Source organism: Rhinoderma darwinii, chromosome 3, assembly GCF_050947455.1.
Source record: "Rhinoderma darwinii isolate aRhiDar2 chromosome 3, aRhiDar2.hap1, whole genome shotgun sequence".
NCBI lineage: Eukaryota > Metazoa > Chordata > Amphibia > Anura > Rhinodermatidae > Rhinoderma > Rhinoderma darwinii.
Genome location: NC_134689.1, coordinates 263,531,162 through 263,549,821, shown reverse-complemented (window position 1 = coordinate 263,549,821; position 18,660 = coordinate 263,531,162). Strand labels below are relative to the sequence as shown.

Below are 18,660 nucleotides of genomic sequence, written 5' to 3'. Positions count from 1 at the left end.
TTGCCGAAATTCATTTGTAATACATTTTTTTCTGTAACACAGAAGGTTTTACCAGAGAAAAGCAACTCAATATTTATTGCCCAGATTCTGCAGGTTTTAGAAATATCCCACATGTGGCCCTAGTGTGCTAATGGACTGAAACACCGGCCTCAGAAGCAAAGGAGCACCTAGTGGATTTTGGGGCCTTCTTTTTTTAGAATATATTTTAGGCACCATGTCAGGTTTGAAGAGGTCTTGTGGTGCCAAAACAGTGGAGGTAGGGGTATAGTTAGTATCTTGACCTCACAGGTATTGTGCTATATTGATTGGAGTTTGTCTGTGAAAATGAAAATCTACTTTTTTTTTCTGAAAAAATATTAAAACATTTTTTTTACAACGAATAAAGAATAAAAAGCACCACAAAACTTGTAAAGCTATTTCTCCCAATTATGGCAATACTCCATATGTGGTAATAAACTGCTGTTTGGACCCACGGCAGAGCTCAGAAAGGAAGGAGCGCCATTTGGATTTTGGAGTGCAGAGTTTGCTGGATTGGTTTTCAGTTCAATGTCAGGTTTGCAATGCCTTGGAGGGACTAAAACAGTGGCAACCCCCCAAAAGTGACCTCATTTTCGAAACTACACACATCAAGGAATTTTTATAGGGGTATAGTTAGCATTTTGACCCCAGTTTTTTTGCTGAATTTAGTGGAATTAGACCGTGAAAATGAAAATCGACTTTTTTTTTCCAGAAAAAAACATAGAAATGTTTAATTTTTACAATGAATAAAGGAGAAAAAGAACCCCAAAATTTGTAAAGCAATTTCTCCTAATTGCGCCAATATGCCATATGTGGTAATAAACTGCTGTTTGGATTCACGGCAGGACTCAGAAGGGAAGGAGCAATATTTGGACCCACGGAAGGACTCAGAAGGGAAGGAGGAATATTTGGCTTTTGGAGTTCAAATTTAGCTGCAATAGTTTTTGGGTGTCATGTCGCATTTGCAAAGCCCCTGAGAGACCAAAACAGTGGAAACACCTCAAAAATGACCCCATTTGGGAAACTACACCACTTAAGGAATCTATCTAGGGTTATAAAGCGCATTTAGTGAGCATTTAGACCCCACAGGCCTTTTGCAGAATTTATTAGAATTAGGGCGTGAAAATGAATATCAAAATTTTTTCCACAAAAATTTAGAATTTTTTTCATTTTCACAAAGTATAAAGGAGAAAAAGCACCTCAACATCTGTAAAGCAATTTCTCCCGAGTACGGCAATACCCCACAAGGTCATAAATGTTTTTGCATTAGAAATTAATGAACCCTTTCAGGATTGATCCATTTTTTTCTTTTTCATTTTAGTTTTTCCCTTCCCGCTTTCCAAGAGCCATAACTGTTTTTATTTGTCCGTCAGTAGATTGGTGTGAGGACTTATTTCTTGTCGGAGGAGTTGTAGTTTCTAGTGACACCATTTAAAGTAACATTTAATGTATTGGGAAACTGAAAATAAAGTTCTCTGCAGGCTGATTTTGGAAAAAGCTGTGATTCCTCCATTATTTTTGGGGTTTCGTTTTTATGGCTTTCACCGTGCAGTAAAAACGACATCTAAAAATTTTTCTGACACAATACAATTAAGGTGATACCAAATTGATACAGGTTTTTTTTATACTTTACTACTTTTACAAAGTAAAAACTATTTCTTAAAAAAAAAAACGTTTTGTTTCGTCACATTCCGAGAGACATAACTTTTTTATAATTTTTTGGTCTATTGAGTGGTGTGATGGCTTATTTTTTGCGGGACGAGCTGTAGTTTTTATTGGTACCATTTTTTGGTACATACAACTTTTTGATCACTTTTTATTACACATTTTTTAAAAGCTAAGGTGACCAAAAAACAGTGATTTGGGCATTTTAAATACTTTATTTTTTACGGCGTTCACCGTGCAAGTTAAATAATGGTACATTCTAATAGTTCGGAGTTTTACAGATGCAGCGATACCAATTTTTTTTATTTTTTTATTTTTTACATTACTTTAGAGGAACAATGGGAAAGGGTTTTTTTTTTTTACTTTAAATATATTATATATTTTTTTCACTAATAATAACTTTATTTACACATTTTATTAGACCCCCTAGGGAACTAGGACCAGCGATCATTAGATCGCTGGTACAATAGACTGCAATACTAATGTATTGAAGTATAATGTAATTTTTACAGGCTCCTGTAACAGCGCGATTGCTGTTCCTGTCCGTTAGTCCCGGGTGTCAGCTGTAATACACAGCTGACACCTGCAGCATATGGAGCAGGCTCAGCGCATGAGCCCGCTCCATATATAAACCCCCGCACCACGGCATTTCAGTTTATAATGTAGGGGCATATGTAGGCTGTGTAGAGTACATCAGGGCATAATAAGAGGGTATAATAATGGGGTAAATAAATAATAATTCACAGATAAATGGTGCCCAATCTTATCCGCTTTTGGAACACTTTGCAGAATTTCTGTCGCTATATTCTATATTCTGAGAACCACCGGAGCTGTGTGAGGGCTTATTTGTTGCGGGACAATCTGTAGTTTTCATTGGTACAGTTTTGGGGTACATGCGATTTTTTTTGATCACTTTTTATTCGATTTTTTGGCAAGCAAGGTGACAAAAAAACATAAATTCCGACAATGAGTTTTGTCCTTTTTTTTTTTTTACAGCGATCACTGTGCACTATAAATGACATTTTACTTTATTCTGCGGGTCGATACGATTACGGCGATACCAGATGTATATAGTTTTTTTATGTTTTGTGGCTTTTGCACAATAAAATCACTTTTCTATAAAATGATTTATAGAAATAAATTCTGAGAGTCATGTAAGGACTTGTTTTTTGCGGAACGGGTTGTAGTTTTTATTGGTACTATTTTGGGGTACATGCGACTTTTTGATCACTTTTTAGTCTATATTTTGGGAGGGGTGGTAACCAAAAAAATAGTGATTCTAGCATTGTTTTTTAATTATTTTTTTTCCGGTGTTCACCGAGCGGGAAAAATAATATGATATTTTTATAGTTTGGGTCATTATGAACGTGGTGATACCAAATATGTGTACTATTTTTAACGTTTTCATTTTTTTCCTATAATAAAAGACTTATTATAGGGAAAAAAAAATGATGGGGTTTTTGTAACTTATAACTTGTATTTTTACACTCTTATTGAACATTTTTATTATCTTTTTTTACCTTTTACTCTTTTTACTTGAAGACCTGCAGCACTGATAGCTGTTGTACTACATTACACTACCTAGGTAGTGTAACGTGTTATAAACTGTCAGTCTGGCGCTGAGTCACACTGACAGGAAGCCTATAAGGACCAGCCTCCAGCTGGTCCTCATAGGCTTCCGTGCATGGCAGACCCGGAGGCCGTTGTATGGCCTCCAGTTTTGCCATGACAGCCGATGGCAGCATCCGCAATCGGTCCCCGGGAAAGTTTGTTGTAGCAACAAACTTTCCAGTTTGTTATAGCAACAAACTTTCCAGTTTGTTGCTACAACAAACTTTCTCTGCGATCACATGATTGGGACCTGAATTAATAGGTTCCGATCATGTCTCCGGGACCAGAGGCAGGGGTTAATAGCGTGATCCGGGTGTCAGCGCTACTCTGAGACACCCGATAGCGCTTTTAACACCCACTGTGAATTCACGTTGGCGCTGCACAGAGCCCAGCAAGCGCCAAAGTGAATTTACTGTGGGCGGTCGGGAAGCGGTTAAGGGGCTCGATATATAAGGTATCGAGTGAACAGTCTGTTCTTGAAGTTGATGTGTTGTAAATAGGACAAATTAATAAGTATAAGGAACTGAGCGACTTTTGACAAGGGCCAAATTGTGATAGTGATAAGACTGGGTCAAAACATCTCCAAGACAACAGGTCTTGTGGGTTGTTCCCAGTATGCTGTGATTAATAGCTACGAAAAGTGGTTCAAGGAAGGACAACCGATGAATCGGCAACAGGGTCATGGGTGCCTAAGGCTCATTGATGAGCACAGAGAGCGAAGGCTAGGCCATCATGTCCGATCACACAGAAGAGCTACAGTAGCACAAATAGCTGAAAAATATAATGCTGGCTATAATAGAAATGTACATAAAATACAAATATGAGCCACTCGTTAGAGATATCACAGCACAGGAACATAGTCAGGTTTTGAACAGATTGAAACACGTAAGTGTGACTATGTTCCATGCTGCGATATCTTTTGATGCGTATTTAAGGTTGTGTCTAACTAAACCAAAATATGTCTCAAAACAATTACGCAATTTAGGCACGTGTAGTCCAAAACATTTTATTTTATTTGTCCATAGACATGGACTTCCCCTTCCCACAATTACATACAAAAATATTTAAAACATAATTAAAACCATAGACTCCAATGAGACCATCAAAGAAACCAGCCACAACAATATATACTTAATCACAGTAATGTGAGTTGTGGTTTCCCATATAACTGGAGAAACATGTCTAGAACAGTGTACGATCCACATGCAGAAACCACACATTGCTATTAAAAAACAATAAACCAAATACATAGCCAAAATAAATACTTAATAGCATAAGAAAGGAGGTTATTTACCTGTTACTGGCATGATGGAAGATGTAAAACTCTTAGGAGAGACAACACGATGCGCATTTCGCACCCTTTGTCCTGAACTTTGTTAGGTTATGTGAAGCCCAGCAATGTTATGGCCTGGGTTCACCCTTTTATACAGTCAGAACGGATTTTAAAAAAGATACTTTAGGTTTCCCCTTGCCTGTGCATATTATTACACACAGGCTGCAATAAACACAAAACAGTACAAATATATGTATATATATTTGGTACTCCTATAACCATAGCAAACTGTAAAATAAAGTTCACTCATTATTTAATAAAAAATATAGTTAAAAAGTACCTGTCATTTCATCAAAAACCATAGCAAAAGCCCGGGCTTGCAGCACTTGTGCCCTAAAACGATTGTAACTTGTTTTGTACCGCCTAACTATCCTATAAAGTCAGAAAATGTGCTGATTTTGTTGCATCCACTCTGCTTTAGGGGGCGTTTACTTTCACTTAGCCGTCTTCTAGTACTGCTTGTGCTGAAACTTCCTTTCCCTTACTTCCCAGGATGCATAGCGCCTCCCTTGGGGCGCAAGCTCATGCATTGTCCAATGAGATGCCGCTCCAGCTGAAAAACCCCTCCTCTCCGTTATTGCTGCATGTCTTATGAGAGAGAGGAGAGCTGCAATGCCCACAAGGACAGGCGCCCATTTCCCGTAATCCGTGTTGGCATCTCTGCTGCTAGAGACAGATTTATCTTGGCAACAGGCAGTGGACAGCAAGTTATACAGAAGGGAGACAACTAGTGGCCAGGACTTCATAACGATTTTGCAATAGGAAAACATCATTTTTGTTTGTAGTTACATCGCCCATAATACGGGAACAAGTTTGTTGAAACGACAGTGACTATTTAAATATAATTAAGTTAACCCCTTCCCGACATTTGACGTATCCATACGCCATAGTCGGGTAGGGGAAGTATGGAGCGGGCTCACGCAGTGAGCTCGCTCCATACGATGCCGATGTCGGCTGCATCTTACAGCCGACACTTCAGAGTAACTAGCGGCATCGCGCTCGAGCGCGATCCCGCTAGTTTAACTCGTTAAATTCTGCGGTCGATACCGACCGCAGCATTTAAATAGTCAGAAGGAGGGGGGCGACCCCCTCTAACAGCTCATCCCGTCCCCCGCTACGCAATTGCAGTGGGGCGATGGTTGCCATGGCGGCCTGGGGGCTTAATGAACGCCCCCAGGTCCGCCATCTTTGTACACCTATTAAGCCTTGCCTCCGGCAGGGCTTAATAGGTGCCTGTCAGAATCACGATATACTGCAATACATTAGTATTGCAGTATATTGTGCAAGCGATCTAACGATCGTTGGTTGAAGACCCCTAGGGGGACTAATAAAAAAATTCCCTTTTCCCATTTTCCCCCTAGAGCATAGTAAAAAAATAAATAAATAAACATAATTGGTATCGCCGCGTCCGTAAAAGTCTGAACTATTACAATATATCATTATTTAACCCGCACAGTGAACGCTGTAAAAAAAATAAATGTCTATTTTTTGGTCACCTAATCTCCCACAAAAAAATGAAATAAAAAGTGATCAAAAGGTCGCATGTACACCAAAATGGTATTATTAAAAACTACAGCTTATCCCGCAAAAAATAAGCCCTCATACAACTTAATCGACGGAAAAATAAAAAACTTATGGCTCTCGGAATTTGGCGACGCAAAATAATTTTCTTTTTTACACCTTAGGTTTTTACATGTTAAAGTAGTAAAATATAGAAAAAACTATATATATTTGGTATCGCCGTAATCGTATTGACCCACAGAATAAAGTTATAATGTTGTTTTAATTGCACAATGAATTCCGTAAAAACGGCGCGCAAAAAAACCATGGAGGAATCGCTGTTTTTTTCATTTTCTACCCCACAAATAATTTTTTTCCCATTTCCTAGTACATTTTACAGCAAAATAAATGGTGCTACGAAAAACGACAACTCGTCCCGCAAAAATCAAGCCCCCATAGTACTCATAGTACTATATCGACGGAAAAATAAAGACGAAAAAACGAAAATGAAAGTCTGAAAAAGGGCTGCGGTGGGAAGAGGTTAAACGCTAGCGGTGGCTAAAAAAATTGATAACTTTGTCAAATTAAAACAGTGTTATGGTTGTTGTAATGTAAGGCAATTGTCTGCAGCAATTTTTTTATTTTACAATTAAATTTTTTTTAAACTTTTTGTCACCATGTGTGTGATGTTTAATGTATTATTAATATTAATATTAACCATGACTAAAATTTCTCTTTAAAACAATGGGTGGGATTGATTGCTAGACTTGATAGCTGACACAAAGTTGTAAAAAGAGTAAGAAATGATAGAGCTACATTATAAAGTACAAGGATTTAACAAGGGGTTTTATGTATAATATAATACTGTATGTGTACTCTTGTTAGTGTACCAGTAAATCATTATATTTATCTTCTCTTTGATTTACCTTCATTGCGTCACAGTATTAAAGATTATGGAAACCTTTGAAAGTGATTATTATTGAAAAAAAATCTAATAAAAATGTCAATCAGGGTCTTTGGTGCAACTTTATAATTAGTTTTTATTAAAAAAATAATTTTAACTTTTTGAGATGCAGCTGCTCTGTATCCTGTATAAAGAGCAGCTGTATCTTTAGCTAAGACCTGAATCCGTCAGTCCCGGTGGAGCTGATGGGTTCAGTGTCAGCGGATCCTGCATGTCTCTGACACGCAGGATCCATCTGTAATCTGTCACATCTAATTTATTAACTTAGATGTGATGAATAACAGCTCAATCCTGGGTGTCAGAGACAAGCAGGACCCGCTGTCACTGAACTCAATAGTCCCAGGGACCTGACGGGAACAGGATTTAGTAAATGATACAGCTGCTCTGTATATGGGATACAGAGCTGCTGTATCTCAAAAAGAAAAAAATATTTTTAATGAAAACTAATTATAAAGTTGCCCCAAACACACTGATTGACATTTTTATTAAAAAACATTCTCTTTGAAAAGTTTACATAGCCTTTAACCCTTTCACGCCGCAGCCCTTTTTCAGATTTTCATTTTCGTTTTTCCCTCCCCACCTTCCAAAGGCCATAACACCTTTATTTTTCCATCTATATAGTACTATGAGGGCTTGATTTTTGCGGGACAAGTTGTAGTTTTTTGTAGCACCATTTATTTTGCAGTATAATGTACTAGGAAACGGGAAAAAAAATATTTGTGGGGTAGAAAATGAAAAAAACTGTGATTCCGCCATGGTTTTTTGCGCGCCATTTTTACGGAATTCACTGTACAATTAAAACAACATATTTATTTTATTCTATGGGTCAATACGATTACGCCGATACCAAATATGTGTAGGTTTTTCTATATTTTACTACTTTTACAAGTAAAAACCTAAGTGTAAAAAAGATTTGTTTCGCCAAATTCCGAGAGCCGTAACGTCTTTATTTTTCCGTCGATTAAGTGGTATAAGGGCTTATTTTTTGCGGGATAAGCTGTCGTTTTTAATAATACCATTTTGGTGTAAATGTGACGGTTTGATCACTTTTTATTTCATTTTTTGTGGGAGATTAGGTGAACAAAAAATAGAGATTCTGGCGTTTACAATTTTGTTTTTTTTACGGCGTTCACCGTGCGGGTTAAATAATGATATATTGTGATAGTTCAGACTTTTACGGACGCGGCGATACCAATAATGTTTATTTATTTAATTTTTTACTAAGCTCTAGGGGGAAAATGGGGAAAGGGGGGTTTTTGAACTTTTAATATTTTATTTTTTTTTACACAAAAAAAACAACTTTATTTAACTAATTTTTACATTTTTTATTAGTCCCCCTAGGGGACTTCAACCAGCAATCGTTAGAGCTTCTTAGGAGTACCAAGATGGCGGACCTGGGGGACTTCGTCAGACCCCCAGGCAGCCGTGTGAACCAACGGCTCCCCCCGATCTCGCCGCAGGGTCGCCCCCCTGTTTTTAGTAATTTAAATGCCGCGATCTCTATTGAACGCGGCATTTAACGGGTTAAACAAGCGGGATCGCGCTAAAGCGCGATCCCGCTCGTAACCTGGAAGTGTCGGCTGTAACACACAGCCGACAGATTCGCTCTATGGAGCGGACTCAGCCCGTGAGCCCGCTCCATATTCCCCCACCCGGCGTGCGCCGTATATATACGGCGGATGTCGGGAAGGGGTTAAGGCACATGTAAAATATTGTAACACGCAGATGTAATAATATACAATACAAAGAATGTTTTGTTCCAAAATGAACATGTATTTATTTAATTTTGTACAAAATATTGACATGCTCACATCCTGTAGACATGACTAGTATAACTGTATTAGCAATAATGGTTTTGTTCAGTATTTCCTGGTTTTAAAAATGTCATATTACTCTGACATCCAATATCTTTCATAACCATTTTGCTGGTATTCAGTGCATAACATTCTTATGTTGGCAACGTCCGTAGTCCTTTACTTCCAGATACTCCTAATGACCTCGTCCACTCGAGTGATCACTTATTTCTTCAGCTTCTACACTTGGCTAATCTTTTGGTAGTCAGTATATAATAAATAAAAAATCCACATTTAACTTAGGTTACTTTCGAGTTTTGTACATTAATTTTGAAAGCCAAGACCATGAAATGTCTAGAACTTTACTTTGTAATTAAACATTCTCAAATGCCAAATTATTATGGCAGTGTTCATCATCACAGGGTTCTAATGTTGACTCCTCTTCATCTTCTTCAATAGCGTTAAAACATAATTTCAGCTTTTCAGGAACACACAAATTTAAAACAATTAATGTAATTCCAATAATAAAGCACAGAAGACCTGAAAGTGAAATAGAACAATATTATGACACTTATTTTGAAAACTGAGTAGTAATACCCAAACCTGAATGAAGGACCACAGTGACGCTGAAACCTGACTCCCATAAATAAACAATAGATGTATACAGTATGGTCTAATCTCTATTTATCTAATCTCCCTATTGACAATCCAACAGTGATCTTATGGCTTATGATACAATTATATTATAATGAAAAAATAAATTCTGAGCTAACACAACGCCAGTGTATTTGTCAATGATCTCCCAATCAAAACTTTTACACTACTGACACAGACATTACCCTTGAAAAGTTATGAAAAAATTTGTAAAGGTAAATAAATATCTGGGTCCCCTAATCATTCCCTAGTATCTTCACAGTGGCCCTTTTATCCTTCAGGCTCTCTTTAGGGGCACGTTCAGAAGTGGCGGAATTTTTCCGCCATGTGTGAATGTGCCCTAGCTCTCTAGCTCCACTTTACCCACATATTCCGACTTCTAAATCTACTAGTTACCACCACATTTACCCCCCAAACGTCAAGACCCTTACCATGTTTTGCCATTCCCTAAGAATCAAGCAAACTTAGAAATGTGGGGTATCTCTGCATTCAGTCCATTAATTTGTTTGAGAATGTAGAAATATAGATTGTTGGAAAAAGTATTAAAAAACTGTTTTGAATATAGTGGGGTGCCTACTTTCAGAATATGTGTAGGTTTTGCTTATTTCTTGTGAATTAGACTATATTTCAGGTTTTTAGGTTTAACATGGTAACTATGGTTATCACAATTGTCATTCCCTAAAGAACAAACTTAACATACCTTGGCATGTTGAGTATTCCTATTTGGAAAACTTTTTTAGATTTATAGAGTTTGGTGTTTTTTACTCCCTTACGGTATGGAAAATTAAGGTTATTTATTTGACTCTGGTTACCCAAATGTAAGTTTGCAAGGTGCTCTGTACACTATAAGTTCATGAGCTGCCAGGCAATAACATCTACTGCTGCTCCGGAGCAGCATTTACAAGTATAATTTACATTTCATTAATTTACAGATTTTTATATTTGATTCTAATATGAATTTCTTTGGGCAATGGTATGTGTATGCTATGGAGTGAAGAGCTTTATAGCGATATAGATTTGGTCTTTACAGCATAAATATACTGTAGCATTTTGAGGTATGGTTTGAATAATTTCAGGATAATTTTATTAAAATCAATAATTTCATGCTCTTCTTATACAGTTTTGTCATTTAAACAGGTAATGGGAGAAATTTTTTATTATTGAAGTGAATTTTATTGTGACATGTATGCACCTACTGTATCGCCCACCCACAGTAACCTAAAAAATAAATTTCTGGGTGTTTTGGAACTCGAAATGTAAACAACCAACTAGTTATGTCAGTTTTGAAAGGTGTCAGCTCTTTCCCACAGACATGGGTAGCACCAGAGGTATTTATCATGGTAAGCTTTGACAGTCATGTCATCATGAAATATATCAGCTCATTATTTTGCAAGACATACATATGTTATAATGCAATACGCATCCATTAAGGAAAAACATTGACTGCAACCCACCTGTAGCCAGACTTAGCCAGAAAGACCCTCCAAATTGGGCTTTTAGAGACTCTGAACCAAACTGTATATTACAAAGTGATACATTCCTCACAGTGGAGAAAGAAATCAAGGAGAAAAGGATAAAAGCTGCAGTCACAAGAATCATATAAGCTCCATATATGAATACCGACATGGAGAAAAGAATATTGCAGATAATCCAGGAGCAGAATGCCACCCTGTAATACAAAATCCAAGATTGATGGCATTAGGATATTAACATTGTAGATAGAAACCCTTTAATTTTTTGTAGTTTGGATATTAAAAATAGTAGAGCCCATGAAAATTTTCCTAGATTAAACCTTCCACTGCTAGAGGTGTGCTTTATACCTCTGTTGGTCAAGATATTATATAGACTAATAAACTAGACCTTGTGCACTTAAAGAGGCTTTGTCACCAGTTTATAACTGCCCTATATCCTACCTAATCTGATAGGCGCTGTAATGTTGATAACAACAGTTTGTTCTTGTTTTTTTTAAATGTTTCTTTTTGACCGAGTTCTGACAATTTTTGCTTTTATACTAACTTGTTCTATATGCCCAACTGGGTGTTTTTTTACTTTTGACCAAGTGGGTGTTGTAAAGAGAATTATATGACGCTGACCAATCAGCGTCATACACTTCTCTTCATTCGTGCCCAGCTGTACTCACAGCACAACGTGGTCTCGCGAGATCACACTGTGCCGTCACCTACTCCCACAGTAACTTTACCGGAGTGTCGGGAGAATGAAAAAAAAATTGTCTCCTGGCTGGATCAAAAATAAACGTCAAAAATCAAACGGTCAAAAAAAAAAGTTTAAAAAAAAAAAACCTGTTGTTTTATGTAGGAGATAGGGCACTTATAAACTGGTGACAGAGCCTCTTCAAGTGTATTTCTTTAATGCTGTACAGAGCCTTTATACAGCGCCCATAGAATTCTATAGGGCCATACTGCACCTCCAAATGCTTCTGATTTCATACAGAGGCTTATCCTGTTCATCTTCGTACAACTGGGTTTAAACAGTGATTTTCTGCGAATAGGACATGACAATTTACATTTATTAATAAATCGCTACAGAAGTTTACCCACACATTTCCTAATGACATCAAAAGTTGTGGATATGGGAAGTACAAACATACCACCATCACATATGTGATAAAAAAAAATGGCAGAATTGTAAGAAAGCAAAATCTGGCTACCAGCAACAGTATTAGAAAAAGTTAGAAGATAACTGAAACATGGATTATGTCTCTGTATAATAATCGAACCTAGAGACTGCACATTTTTTACAGTAGACACATTCCAGATTGAAAAAGTATTAGTCCTTGTTCTGCATTCACAAATTTCTACATGTAAGGTCCCATGCACACGACCATAAAAAATTACGGACCCATTCAGTTCTATTGGCCGCGGACACCTTTCCGTATCGCTATGGATAGGTGTCCGTGCTGTAGAACCGTACCGTAAAATATAGAACATGTTCTATCTTTTTGCGTTTTACGGGTCGTGCTCCCATACTTTGTATGAGAGAACGGGCCGAAAATGCGGGCACCGCCGTGTGCATGGGGCCTAACTTTGCAAAAAGCAATGCTAACAATTTTACAATTTTAACTAGTTTACTAACCACATTTTAAATCACTTGGGTGTGGTGAGCACACATATACCACATTTATATAGATCCAAACAAGAATTTGTGCCCAAATTATTAAGACTACAGGGCTGAGAAATGTGGATGTAAGGCTACATTCACACCACATACAGTTTATGTTTGTTTTTGTTTTTTAAATGGTCCTATATGAATTTGTATAGTCATTTGTATTTTTTTGTATGCATTTGTATTTTGTATTTGTATCTTGTATGCCTTTGTATTTTCTATTTGTATCTTGTAGGCATTTGTATTTTTTTGTATGCTGTTGCATTGAAAAGTGCAGTGCACTGCGCTTTTAAATACAGTTGGGACTGTAGGATCCCAACAAATCCCAGCCAAACTTATGTCTAAAGGATAGACTTTTGGCATACATTTGGCCATTAGAGTGTATAGGCAGGTTGGCGTATACATTAGGAATGTTTCTTAACTTACTGTATATTCTGACAAGGTAGGACCGATGTGGTGGTAATTTAGTCTTAGCTGTAAAATTAGAAGGCCTTTTATACACATGTATAAAAAGGATATGGGAAGTTTTAGATTGTGGATCTTCTGTCAATATTGGATTTAGAAATAGGGGGAGAGTTTACTAACCATTCTACGCCAATTTTCTGTCAAAGAAAAGTCGCAAAAAGGCCCAAAAGTTGCAGAACTTAGGGGGGGTTTAACAAAAGGGTGCGGACTACTGCTACCAGACATATTTACTATAGTTTATGCTAGAAAAATGGCGTAAATTTTAGCGGAAATCTATGCCAGCTCCTAGCCAGGCCCCATACCTTGACCCCAATGCTACTCAGCATCAGTGCCTTGTATGAGCCACAACCTGCAGTGAGAGCGTGACGAGCAAAGTGGAACAGCGAGGTGAGCATATACATTTTTTTATATCGATTCGCCGGGGAATGGAATGGGGCTGCAATTATCGTCGCACTTCTTGCGACCTTGATTATTACTCCACATTTATTAAGAATTCTGGTGTAAGAAAGAGTAGATAATTACATAAATAATGATAAAATGATAAGGCCTCATGATAAATGATAAATTTGGCTCCTTTACTGTACCTCCATATGCCTTCAATTTTATATGAAGTCACACAGAGATGCCGAGTTAATCAGGCAGAAAAAATGCAAAATGCTCCATTGGATTCTGTATGTTATGGAGGTATTCTTCCCGGGAAGCTTTGCTGGCACCCAAGGTAGATTTCTAAAGCAACACATGGAGTCGTGTATGCTGCTATACAGTCTCTGTGTCATGTGTCTGGAACGGTCTGCCGTATGACAATGTGGTGGTTTGCAAGCATCCATAGTAATGCACTGACACCAAATTTGGGATAGGTAGTATGTATGAAGCTTTATAATGTGCATCATTTAGCCCGTAAATGAAAATTCTGGTTTCCAAAGAAAAAAACAATTTTTTTTTTTCTATAAGTAAGAAAATCTAGACTATATCTATACTTATCATACAATATTTTTTCAAACAGAAAAGTAATAGTAATGGATCATAAGAAAAAGGAATGCAGCGATCTTCCTTCAGGTGATTCCATAAGTTTACTAGGACTTATGACATAAAGGTCCCCTGGTGATGATTCTACCATTGACACAGGATCCAGAAGCTTAAAAGGGATGTATTTTCTTTAACAATACAGAACTTTCTAATATTTGAAGGAATGTTGTATAATTGAAATAATTAGTATTTAACATAATCAGATATTGTATTGGAGATTTTACTTACCACATGCAAGCTGATGCATAGTGACCGGATATCCTATACTGGTCTAATAGTCCACATGCGTCATACTGGGTGAATTTCTCTGCCACATATAGAATGGGATTAGGGAGTCCTCTTCTCAGAGCTTCATTATAATATTCATTAAAATTTGATCCAAAACTCCAGAGAAACTGCTCATTGTAGTCAATTGTCTCATTCATTTGATGAATTGGATTGCCTTTGGAAACACAATTGAAAACGGTGATTTATTGCATATATGAGACGTTTATATAGTCCTGTTTGAGAAATATCATAATTCCAACTGCATTAAAACAGCAATATGAATCTTAATGTTTACTTAATTGTCTGAGCTTTGCCCTATGTGTCTAGTTCCTTTTTGCCAAACTCACCCATAAAAACTAAAACAATGACTCAAAGTGACCTTGTTAACCAAAATAACCCAGTACATTTCATGTTTCCTCTTTCCATTGCAGTTTAGAAAGTGAAGGCTAACTACTGTGTCCATGTACTTTTTTGTACATTACAATTACTGAGTGCATGTATATAACAATATTTAAAGGAACAGTGTCATGGCAAATAATTTTTTTATATGTTAAAGATGTTAGTGCTGTAATAAAAACGTTTATATTCATTTGTGTGTTTGTGTTTTACTGTTTCTTATTTTTACACTTTTTCGACAGAACAATCCCTGCATAAAAAACAGCCCTCCCCCAGTGATCAGCTGATTGTCGCAAGTAATACATGGACACTCTGAGGCCTCCAAAGTGGGGGCTGCTCTCCAGCCTGGGTAATCAAGCTGGGAACCCACCTATATGACGTCAATATGCCCATTAATCTGTTTTATCAACAGAAGCCTTAGCGGAGCTTGGTCTGAATGGTAGTAATGAAGTCAATTTTGATGATAAAAACTTTTATATTATTCATTTTTAACTATTTGCATTGAATTTTGAATACTGTTACTTGTAATTATGTGTATATATATATATATATATATATATATATATATATATATATATATATGTATATATATATATATGTATATATATGTATACATATATATATATATATAGAAGAAGAAAATTTGCAGCACTCCAACATGAAAAAAGTGGTGGTTTATTCAATCCAAAATAACAGCAACGTTTCAATCCTACAATAGGATCTTTATCAAGCCTGATAAAGATCCTATTGTAGGATTGAAACGTTGCTGTTATTTTGGATTGAATAAACCACCACTTTTTTCATGTTGGAGTGCTGCAAATTTTCTTCTTCTATATATTATTACACGTCCGAGGATCGGGACGTTTTGCTGGGCACCTGGTCGATTATTCTTATGTGAGTGCTGCTGCCTTCTTGTTTGCTATATATATATATATATATATATATATATATATATATGTATATATATATATATATATATATATATATAGGTTTATGTCTAATTTATGACTTATAAAATATTACTTTGCACTATTGAAATCTATTTTTATCAGATTTTATTTGTCATTCCTCCCCTTTTTTCTAATCTTAGGCACCCCATTAAGCTTTTTTGCACAATAAAAATAATAATCTCACCTTTTAGGGTTATATTTACTCCATTAAGGCCAACGTGTATTCCAATGTCTGCATTCACCATGGCATTGCTGAATGACTTATAGGTAGTAACAGCATTAACAGATCCAACCTCCCAATCAGAAGTAAAGTTTACAACTAAAGAAAAAAAATCTCAATGAAAACTATTTTATAGTCCAAAACTTGATATCAATCCAGTAATCCTAAAGAAAAATTATCACATCTGCTCTAAATAATTATCTTATATTACATTATATTATATTATATTAACGCCTTTCACCAGTCACAAAACGTCATTTTTGCCATATTATATCTATAATATAATATAATATATATATATATATATATATATATGTATATATATATATATGTTATATTTTTATCTAAAGAGCATTTCCACCCAAAATGTTTGTTTGAGTGAATTATCAAAGTTTTATGTCAATTAGAATATGTGTGACATTTTGTCATTTATAATCCACATTACCTAAATTTCAAGTAGAACCCCAACCCCAACCCCAGCTGTGTGAAGAATTTTCTTCACATAGCATTCCCCCCTACCTTTGCCTAGAGACATGTCAGAAAATTGCATTATTGATATGGGACCCCCAAAAATTGTCAGATCAATTGAGCTATGGTGGTGAAGGGGAATCAGTGGGCATTCCAGCAGCTAAGCCCTCACCGATGTTACCTCTGGATATTTTTTTATGACATGGGATAAATTATAGTGAAAATCTCCTATAATCGTGCACATGTGATTATCTAAGGGATTGTCAAAAGTTTTCTCAAAATGGGGAATACTAAAATGGGTCGTCACAGGTAATTGAGGATCGTGGACAGAAAAACATTACATTTCACGAACTGATGCAAAGTGAACCTTTTTGGCCACGTACAATTCCAGAATTATGTTATAAAATGACAATGGCCCTGTGTAAAATCTAAGGATTTAGAAAACAAGAGAGTACTTACCAACTGTAACAACTCCAATAAACAGGCTTATTATAACTCTGCACGTCCATGATAGTCTCTATGATTAAAAAATTAAAAACACATTTTATGATCTCTTTATAGTTTTATAAAAATCATATTGACGTCTGTATGAAACAGTATCACAATGTTTATCTTTATGGAGTAATAAAATTCTAATAAGATTCGATTCAATCTATTGTATAAAACAAGCTATCTTCTGTAGGTAAACATGACACATAGCATTCTGTAAGACTCAAATCATATCTAATTTGGCATATAAACCCACCACCATTTTTAACCCCTTGCCACCGCAGTTTTTTTCGGTTTCTCATTTTCGTATTTTCCTCCCCATATTTAAAAAAAATATGAATTGTAAAGTGCTGCAGGATATGTTGGCACTATATAAATAAAGATCATTATAGTTATTATTATTATTATTATTATTATTAAAAAATATATATATTTCCATCAATATAGCCATATGAGGGCTTGTATTTTGCGAGTTGACGGGTTCTAGTTTTTTACGACACGATTTATTATTCTGTATAATGTACTGAAAAACGTAAAAAAAAACAATTCTTTATAGGGTGGATAACTCCATTGTTTTTTGGGTATCGTTTTTACGAAATTCACCCTTTACCAAATTTATATATTTTTTTAATGTTTTACTACTTTTACATAGAAAAGAGTAATTATATGAAATAATTGTTTCGTGTCGCCATATTCTGAGACTCAAATTTTTTTTTTATGGGTGATATGGCTGTTGAAAAGATTTATTCAACAAAATAAACAGTAACTATTGTAATAATATAAAAACTGGGATACGCAAAGGCAGGTTCCATGTGTTTAATGTTATGTTTTGTTTGTATCACAAAGATTTCAGTGTGACAAAAATAGATATATACATAAATGTATAGATAGATAGATAGATAGATAGATAGATAGATAGATAGATAGATAGATAGATAGATAGATAGATAGATAGATAGATAGATAGATAGATAGATAGATAGATAGATAGATAGATAGATATGAGATAGATAGATAGATAGATAGATAGATAGATAGATAGATAGATAGATAGATAGATAGATAGATAGATAGATAGATAGATAGATAGATAGATAGATAGATAGATAGATAGATAGATAGACAGACAGACAGAGATAGATAGATAGATAGATAGATAGATAGATAGATAGATAGATAGATAGATAGATAGATAGATAGATAGATAGATAGATAGATAGATAGATAGAATAGTTAAAAAATAACTTACTGCTTTGCCTCTTATTCCTGGGATGATGAGGATAAAAGATAAGGCAAACACCAAAAACACAATGATGACAATAATAATCTCCACACTAAAGACCCATTTCCTCCGTTCATGTGGGTAAAATGGAAATACACCATCGTAGAAGGTCATGTCTTTTCAACTTGTAAATTTCTCCTAAACAGAAATTGTCATTACAACATATTTTACAGCTGTGATCTGAACTATTCCCATGATTTATGCAATACATTCTTATAAACGCAATAACAAAATAAAATATATTAAAACTCAAACAACATCCTGGGAGTGTTCTGCATGAGGTCAGAGATTTTACAGAGATTTTACAGCTGCTGGCACCTGATAATGTTTAGACATAAGAATTTTTATGATTTGAACATATCTGGGCGACCAAAGCAATACTTACCCAGTGTAAATCAATGATAAAAATGGTCCATTCACACATACACAATATTGT

General features: G+C 35.7%; 1 protein-coding gene across 1 annotated transcript; it reads right to left on the bottom strand.

Moving 5' to 3' along the window:
* Positions 1-9,257: 9,257 nt before the first annotated feature.
* DUOXA2 (dual oxidase maturation factor 2) lies at positions 9,258-18,338 on the bottom strand. Its single transcript, XM_075855190.1, has 6 exons — positions 18,192-18,338; positions 16,913-16,970; positions 15,950-16,084; positions 14,381-14,594; positions 10,993-11,207; positions 9,258-9,424 (listed from the first exon to the last, which is right to left on the bottom strand). Exons 1-6 carry the CDS (start codon positions 18,336-18,338, stop codon positions 9,258-9,260), a joined length of 936 nt encoding a protein of 311 aa, XP_075711305.1.
* Positions 18,339-18,660: the final 322 nt, after the last annotated feature.